General features: G+C 41.5%; 1 protein-coding gene across 1 annotated transcript in view; it reads left to right on the forward strand.

The window, feature by feature from the left end:
- SPATA1 (spermatogenesis associated 1) overlaps positions 1-8857 on the forward strand; it is a gene marked incomplete at its 5' end in the record, with an annotated part of 31136 nt that extends 22279 nt beyond the window's left edge. The window contains 3 exons of the mRNA XM_080654640.1: positions 395-573; positions 3326-3424; positions 8780-8857. Of these exons, the coding sequence (XP_080510766.1) occupies positions 395-573; positions 3326-3424; positions 8780-8836 (335 nt within the window). The 3' untranslated portion in view covers positions 8837-8857. The remainder of the gene's footprint in view (positions 1-394; positions 574-3325; positions 3425-8779) is intronic.
- Positions 8858-9523: the final 666 nt, after the last annotated feature.

Genomic DNA, 9523 nt, shown 5'->3' on the forward strand with positions numbered 1-9523 from the left:
AGTTGGGGGTGACCAGGTTGGTGGGGGGGCAGTTATGGGTGACCAGTCTGGCAGGAGGGGGCAGTTAGGAGCAACAAGACTGGCAGGGAGGGGGCAGTTGGGGGCAACCGGGCAGGCAGGCAGGTGAGCAATTAGGAGCCAGCGGTCTAGGATTATGAGAGGGATCCTGGATTGGAGAGGGTGCAGGATGGGCTGAGGGGACACCCCCTGTGCATGAATTTTGTGCACCGGGCCTCTAGTTATTTAATAAACATTTTGCTCTCAGCTCTGATTTTCTCAGGGAGGAAGTGGAAGGGAGTAGAAGAGTTTAAATAACTGTAGGGTCCTTTCCAGTTTTAAAAGTTTAATCCTTTAGTCAGACTCACACTATGTATAGCCTTTGCTTTTTTTATAGCTTGTGATAGTTGGAAGGAAAAATACTTTGAAACAAAGGAAGTCACAGCATCATTGGAAGAGGTTTTAACAAAACATCAAGAAGATTTAGAACTCTATTATAAAAAAGTGCTCCTGCAACTTGAAGCCAGGGAGGTCAATATGAAACCAAAGAATATGGCAAACACCACAGACTCTAAGGTGCTACTCAATGTGTTTACATTCCATTAGAGAAGTTCTATTCAAAATATTTGCTTTATAATTGTTAGTATTGTTATATTTAGGATGATTTGGGCTATAAGTCTAGTAAAACAAACTTGACTTGTTAACAATAAGAAAATTCATGATCTTATGTAATGGGTGCTGAGGAGATACAATAAGCAGCTTAATGATGTCTTTAAGGGCCTAAGTGCTTCTGGTATTTCCTCACTATTTTCGAGTGTTGGTTTCCTTATAAACTTGCTTTTCCCCATAGCAGTAATAGAATTGCCAATGGCAAGGAAGGCTATATACCTCCAAACCAAGAGAGAACCTCTTCCAAACACATGGGATATATAAAACTTTCCCTTTAGCTTGGTGGGAGATCAACAGACCTACTGTGGACTGATAATACCTACCAGGGGATACGATGTGTTGACTTAGGCAAATTATGAACAACTCTGTACCTGAGGGTAGGGCCACTTTCTATTATTGTATGGGCGATGAGCACATGGTGAAATACAGTGGGGACAAACAGTATTTACTACATTCCTCTTTTATGTATGGGGAGGTTAATAATATTCATGGAATCTAAAATTATTGAATTTATAAAGAAATTATTAGGTTATATTCAATTTTGTCAATTTAGTTTTTTCTTAAGATGGTCTTGAATATTAAAAAATCAGAGACATGAAGTTTATTTTTTTAAATATATTTTTATTGATTTCAGAGAGGAAGAGAGAGGGAGAGAGATATAGAAACCTCAATGATGAGAGAGAATCATTGATCAGCTGCCTCCTGCATGCACCCTACTGGGATCAAGCCCACAACCCAGGCATGTGCCCCAACCAGGAATCAAACTGTGACCTACTACTTCAACCACTGAGCCATGCTGGTCAGGCCCAAAAATGTTTTTATATGTTAATCATGATTAAAGAGTATGGAGTTAGACATGATGAAATATTAAGTTTCCTCATTTGTATTTTCCCAGTTTAATCAAGATATAATCCTATCTAATAAAAGAGCAATATGCAAATTGACTGTACCTCTGCTATGCCCACAAGCCACGCCCACAAGCCAATCAGGAGCGAGTATGCAAATTAACCCAACCAAGATGGCTGCAGCCACGGAGCGAGCAGGAGGCTTGGGTTTCCCCAGCAATGGAGGAAGCCAAGCTTTCCGCCTGCGCTGGCCTGCCCTGCCTCCTCTCAAGACTACAAAGTTTTAATTATAGAAGATAAATAAATCCCAACAAAAATGGCTGCAGCCACGGAGTGAACAGGAGGCTATCTAATATCCTATCTAATAAAAGAGTAATATGCAAATTGACTGTCATTCCAATACACAAGATGGCTGCCCCCATGTGGACACAAGATGGCCGCCACAAGATGGCCAGCAGGGAAGGGTAGTTGGGAGGGCAGTTGGGGGCAATCAGGCCAGCAGGGAAGGACAGTTGGGGGGGACCAGGCCTGCAGGGGAGGGCAGTTAGGGGCAATCAGGCTGGCAGGGGAGTGGTTAGGGGGTGATCAGACTGGTAGGCAGAAGTGGTTAGGGACAATCAGAAAGGCAGGCGGGCGAGCAGTTGGGAGCCAGCAGTCCTGGATTGTGAGAGGGCAGTCACACATCCCTCTAGGGGTCCCAGATTGGAAAGGGTGCAGGCTGGGCTGAGGGACACCCCCCCACCCCTGTGCATGAATTTCATGCACCGGGCCTCTAGTCGACATATAACATTGTATTGGTTTAAGGTGTACAACACAATGATTTGATATATGTATATACTGTGAAAAGATTACCAAATAAGTCTAGTTAACATCTATTGCCTCACAGTTACATTTTTTCTTGTAATTATAACTTATAAGGCCTACTCTCTTAGCAGTTTTCAAATATACAATACAGTATTGTTAACTATAGTTACCATGTTGTACATTACATCCCCATAACTTATTTATCTTATAAGTAGAAATTTGTACCTTTTGGTCCCTCTCCTATTTCCTTCCTCCTCCATGCCTGGCAACCACCAATGTGTTTCTATGAATAAAAGTATACTGTTTTAGATAAATTTAAAATATAAAATCCTAATAGTCTCAAGTAATGCTTTATCTATATTAGCAGATACTTTTCTTTACCATAACTGATACTTTTTGTCTTATTATTTTATCAAGTTAAATATAGGGTATTTTTTCACAAAGGCAGCTTGAATTTTTAAATAATTTCTTCGTTGACCATTATACTTCATAAACCTTTTGAACAAAAGTAATCAAAAATATTTCTTATATTAAATAGGTTTTCTTGAATTAAATAACTTTTCTTATATAAAATATATGATTTTATTATTAAATACATTAGTTCTAATCTCATTCAGCTAATAAAGCATTATGCCAATCTCTAAAGCTTTGCTAATATCTTAAACTCAGCATATTCCTTTCATATTAATAGTCATTGGTATTTGTGGTACTAATTTAATAGTAACTTTTATAAATATCTATTTATTTATTTTTTATTTATTGTATTATTTTTATAATACATGAATGATGGTAGTAGAACAAAAGAGAAAGCAGTCCCTAAAACTGAAGAAATCTATAGATTAACAGTAATTTAATCGAAAGCAATAAGTTTATTTTATAGAATAGGTCATTTTCATGATTTGCTTCTTTGGTTTTTGTTATCACATCGTAGTTTATGTTAGCAAGGCAGTTAAAAATAAAAATGCGTAGGTGTTATCCTTAATAAAGATATCTTACTATACCTCATACAGAATTCCCTTATAATCCAGATCACTGAAGTACAGCATGAAATTGACCAACTTAAGAGAAAATTGGTTACTGAGAAAATGAAGTTCATCATAGAATCTAAGGTAATTTGCATTTCTCCTGATTATAACATTTATCTTGAAATAATTTTGGTGTTTTAACTTTGGATGTTGCCCTACCCAGTTTGGCAAAGTGGATAGAGCATTGCCTGCAGACTAGAGGGTCCCAGGTTTGATTCTGGTCAAGGGCATGTACCTTGGTTGCAAGCTTGATCCCTGGCCCTAAATTTTAGTAAAATTCCAGTAAGAATTAAAGGGAAAGGATCCTGTGTATTAATACAAAGGCTCAATAAAATATTTTAAAAGATATAGTTTTCATATATTAGAGTCATTCATAAATAAGTCTGACAAACCACTGAGCTTTCTGAGCTCCCATTTAATGTTTTCCCCTCTCTTGGATAATTATCTCACTCACTCTGGTTATTTTCATTTGGGGTGAACGCAGGAGACAACCAATCAATGTGTCTCTATCTCTGTCTCCCCCCGACCCTGCCATGACCTCTAAAAATCTATGGAAAAATATCCTCGGGTGAGGATTAACCAAAACAAACAAAAAACAAAAAACGTTGGATGTCAATAGCATAAGGATAGTAAGGATTGACTCTTATTTATTAACTAGAGGCCCGGTGCACCAAATTCGTGCAGGGGGGTGGGGGTGTCCCTCAGCCCAGCCTGCACCCTCTCCAATCTGGGATCCCTCTTACAATCCAGGACTGCTGGCTCCCAACTGCTCGCCTGCCTGCCTTCCTGATTGCCCCTAACCACTTCTGCTTGCCAGCCTGATCACCCCCTAACCACTCCCCTGCCAGCCTGATTGATGCCTAACTGCTCCCCTGCCAGCCTGTTTGCCCCTAACTGCCCTCCCCTGCAGGCCTGGTCACCCCTAACTGCCCTCCCCTGCAGGCCTGGTCCCCCCCAACTGCTCTCCCCTGCAGGCCTGGTTCCCCCCCAACTGCCCTCCCCTGCAGGCCTGGTCACCCCTAACTGCCCTCCCCTGCAGGCCTGGTCCCCCCCAATTGCTCTCCCCTGCAGGCCTGGTTCCCCCCCAACTGCCCTCCCCTGCAGGCCTGGTCACCCCTAACTGCCCTCCCCTGCAGGCCTGGTCCTCCCCAATTGCTCTCCCCTGCAGGCCTGGGTCCCTCCCAACTGCCTTTCCCTTCAGGCCTGGTCGCCCCCAACTTCCCTCCTCTGCTGGCTTGGTCACCCCTTAACTGCCCTCCCCTGCAGGCTTGATTGCCCACAACTGCCCTCCCTTGCAGGCCTGGTCCCTCCCAACTGCCCTCCCCTGCTGGCCATCTTGTGGTGGCCATCTTGTGTCCACATGGGAGCAGCCATCTTTGACCACATGGGGGCAGCAATCTTGTGTGTTGTAGTGATGGTCAATCTGCATATTACTCTTTTATTAGCTAGGATAGAGGCCTGGTGCACGGGTGGGGGCCAGCTGGTTTGCCCTGAAGGGTGTCCCGGATCAGGGTGGGGGTTACCTTGGGGCGTGGAGCACCCTGGGTGAGGGGCCTGTGGTGGTTTGCAGGCCGGCCACGTCCCCAGGTGACCCAAGCGGAGGCCCTGGTATCTGGGGTTTATTTATCTTCTACAATTGAAACTTTGTAGCCTAGAGCGGAGCCAAGCCTTCTGCTTGCTCCGTGGTGGCAGTCATTTCTCTTGCGATTTATGTATCTTCTATAATTGAAACTTTGTAGCCTTAAGCGGAGGCCTGGGCCAGCCAGGGTGTGCAGAAACCTTGGCTTCCTCCATCGCCACGTGCAACCCTAGCCTCCTGCTCTTTCCAGCTCTGTGGCTGCCGCCATTTCTGTTTGGGTTTATGTATCTTCTATCATTAGCCTTGAGTGGAGGCCTAGGCCGGCAAGAGCAGGCAGAAAGCTTGGCTTCCTTCATTGCCGGGGAAACCCAAGCCTCCCTCCTGCTCTCTGTGGCCGTAGCCATCTCAGTTGGGTTTATTTGCATATTCGCTCCTGATTGGCTTGTGGGCGTGGCTTGAGGGTATTGGAGGAGTGATGGTTAATTTGCATATTGCTCTTTTATTAGATAGGATTATTATTATTATTTTAATCCTCACCCAAGGATATTCTTCCATTGATTTTTAGAGAGAGTGGAAAAGGGAGGGAAAGAGAAAAATATCTGTGTGAGAGAAACACATCGATTGGTTGCCTCCTGCTCACACCCAAATGAGGGCCTGGGTTGGGGAGAAGCCTGCAACCAAGGTATGTGCCCTTGACCGTGCCCTTGACCAGAATCAAACCCAGGACCCTTTGGTCCACAGGCCAGCGCTCTATCCTCTAAGCCAAATCAGCTAAGGCAGTGGTCAGCAAACTGCAGCTCTTAAGCTGCGGTTTGCCGCCCTGTTGACTAATGACTTTGCCGATCACTGAGCTAAGGCAAAGTTTGACTCTTTTAAAATTGTTACCTTAACAACAAAGAGCACATGTGAAAAAAATTTAAGAATAACAACTAAATCCTGAAAAGATGCATATTATATCAAAGTCAGAGTAAAATTTAGTAAAATTCCAGTAAGAATTAAAGGGAAAGGATCCTGTGTATTAATACAAAGGCTCAGTAAAATATTTTAAAAGAAATAGTTTTCATATAATAGTCATTCATAAATAAGTCTGACAAACCACTGAGCTTTCTGAGCTCCCATTTAATGTTTTCCCCCTCTCTTGGGTAATTATCTCACTCTCTCTGGTTATTTTCATTTGCATACTTATATGAATGCTCTCAATTCACCTCTTTATCAGAAATAGCTTTATGACAGAATAATGGCCCCTTTCCAGAATCAGCACTGTCCAGGAGAACCTTTTGCAATGATGGACATGTTCCAATCCTGCTCTGTCTGACACGGTAGTCACTAGGTGCAGAAGGATATTGAGCACTTGAACTGTAGCTTGTGGGTGACTAGGGAATTGAATTTTAAATTTTATTTAACTTAATTTAAGTAGCTACATTTGGCAAATGGCTAATATATGCACAGCACAGTTCTAGATTCTTTTCACTACCAGCAATCTCAAGGCTAATTCTTGGCTCAGCATTGAGAAGCTTAAAACTTAAAATACAGAAAAGGGAAAGGGCAAAGAACCATTTTTAACAATATATGAATATTTAGCATTCTTATATATTATGTACACACACACACATAAACCCAATTTGTTCAATTAATGAAAACTGTGTATTCAAAAAAGGAGAGAAAACCAGTGTGGAAACTTGATAGTTGGGTGGGTAAAAGACTAATAGAAATGCCTCCAGAGCCTTCAATCATGAGTCTCAATGCTCTTTTCTTTTGGGAAGCATACACATTAGATCATATCATCTTTGTATATTTTAACCCAATATCACTCACTTATGAATGGTTTTAACTCATAGAATTACTAGTACAAAAAGCAGGAAAGACGAATAGGAAAAAGGGAACCAAATTTTAAATTTACGGATTGGGGGAGAAAATCCTGTTTAACCGTAGTGCTTAATGGTACATAGTAAACATCATTATTATTTATTTAATTTTTTTTTTAATTTTTTTTTTTGTTAATCTTTTTTTTTTTTTAACGTATTTTATTGATTTTTTACAGAGAGGAAGGGAGAGGGATAGAGAGTTAGAAACATTGATGAGAGAGAAACATCGATCAGCTGCCTCCTGCACACCTCCTACTGGGGATGTGCCCGCAACCAAGGTACGTGCCCTTGACCAGAATCGAACCTGGGACCTTTCAGTCCGCAGGCTGACGCTCTATCTATTGAGCCAAACCAGTTTCGGCTCATTATTATTTATAATTGACTAGAGGCCCAGTGCACGAAATTCGTGCATGGGGGGTGAGGGGGGGGGAGAGGTGTCCCTCAGCCCAGCCTGAACCCTCTCCAATCTGGGATCCCTCTCACAATCCAGGACTGCTGGCTCCCAACCGCTCACCTGCCTGCCTGCCTGATTGCCCCTAACCGCTTCTGTCTGCCAGCCTGATCACCCCCTAACCACTCCCCTGCCAACCTGATCGACACCTAACTGCTCCCCTGCCGTCCCAATTGCCCTTAACTGCCCTCCCCTGCTGGCCCGGTCACCCCTAACTTCCCTCCCTTGCCAGCCTGGTTGCCCCTAACTGCCCTCCCCTGCCAGCCTGGTTGCCCCCAACTGCCCTACCCTGCAGGCCTGGTCACCCCTAACTTCTCTCCCTTGTCAGCCTGGTTGCCCCTAACTGCCCTCCCCTGCTGGCCCAATTGCTCCTAACTGCCCTCCCCTACCAGCCTGGTCACCCTAACTGCCCTCTCTTGCCAGCCGGTCACCCCTACCTGTCCTCACCTGCAGGCCTGGTTTATCCCAGCTGCTCTCCCCTGCTGGCCTGGTCCCCCCCACCTGCCCTCCCCTGCCATTCTGCTCACCCCCAACTGCCCTCCCCTGCAGGCATGGTCCCCCCTCAACTGCCCTCCTCTGCTGGTCTGATCACCCACAACTGCCCTCCCCTGCCAGCCATCTTGTGTCCACATGGGAGCAGCCATCTTTGACCACAGGGAAGCAGACATCTTGTGTGTTGGAGTGATGGTCAATTTGCATATTCCCTCTTTATTATATAGGATTTCTGAATAATTTACCTCAAACTTACCTGTAAGATTTAGAATTAAGGGGCAGAAAACCTAGCCTGAGTTTGTTGCAACCATATTCAAGTTAGAATAGCATAAGCAGTGCTTCTCAAAGTTCAGTGTGAGACCATCTGGACTGGGGTGAAGCCTGTGATTCTTGGTTCCTAAGAAGCTCCAGGTGATGTGAATGCCTTGGTCCACAGACTATATACATGGAAGAGTAAAGGTAGTGGCACCAGATGATTTGAGTTTGAATCCTGGCTGCATCACTAGTTTTATAGCTGGAGCAAGTTACTTAATTTCTAGGCATCTCAGTTTGCCCAGCTGTAGAAATGCAGATAGTAATAGTATCTGCCTCGATTCAATTTTTGATAGAATCAAGGAAGTTAATCCATTTAGAAGAGTGCTTGCCACAGAATAACACTATTGTATTGCTTAAGTACCTGTTCAGTTTCTCAGGGCTGGGATTTAAGGTTTTTTTTTGTAACTATGTTTTTGTTTTTTACTACCTCTTCACCTGAGAACAGATTTTGAAGCTCCAGCAAAAGATAAAAATATTTTTCTCTCTAATTTTTTTAGAACAGTTTAATCTTATTATGACTATATGCTAATAAATGAAATTATTTGATAGTTTATCTAGCAGTAAATAAGCATGCTTATTCAACAGGACTTTTGATCTATATATATTTAATGTAGTAATCCAGTGGAAGTGTTGAAGTTAACTTATAAAAAAAAAGCCACACCTTTATTTAAACGACAATTATGTAATTTTAGATGAGTAAAATGAAATTGAACTTTTAAAGATAATTTGTTTTATAGATGAGAAAACAAGCAATTTCAGATGTATGCATACTAAAAGCTGAACTCACAGAATAAAATTGATACATCTTTACAGCCTGTTAGGTATGTTAATTTAAAACTTTTATTTGTCAAAAATATTAAGTATTTATTTGGTCAGATTTGTTAAAACTTTGTTCTCCTTGGAAATGTTTTATGTAAATAATAAGGTTTATGTTTTTCACCAAATCCTTTAGTATTACAAAGGATTTTTGGAAATATTAGATGTATAAAAGTAAAATGGTGTCTATTTGGTTATTTTTGATGGTTTTAAATCTATTGCATATTATTTGACAATATTATATTTTATAATTTTCCTTTTTAAATAGTCTTAAAATTTAATATGACTGTAAAATATAATTTAAAATCATAGTTTAGTACATATGAATATATTTACATATAAATCAATATTGTTTAATTTATTCGTTGTACTTTAATTGAAAGCAATCTGGAAATATAAAAGAATAGGAATATTGAACTTGCATTTAGAGCTATGACAGAGCTTAATGTCTAAGAATTTAAATTGTTTTAGTAATTTGTTTTAGAAATATAAAGACATTAGAAATTCAGCATATTATACGGAAAATGGTTAGTCTTACTCTGCCATAATAATTGTGTAAATAGGAAATGGAATATTCTCATAACAGATGACTGAATCATCATGTATTTCCATTTAGAGGAGAAAAATGTGCAGGAAATGCAGGATTTATAAATCCAGAGTTCAAG

The sequence above is a fragment of the Plecotus auritus genome (assembly GCF_963455305.1).
Source record: "Plecotus auritus genome assembly, chromosome: 2".
NCBI classification, from domain to species: Eukaryota; Metazoa; Chordata; class Mammalia; order Chiroptera; family Vespertilionidae; genus Plecotus; species Plecotus auritus.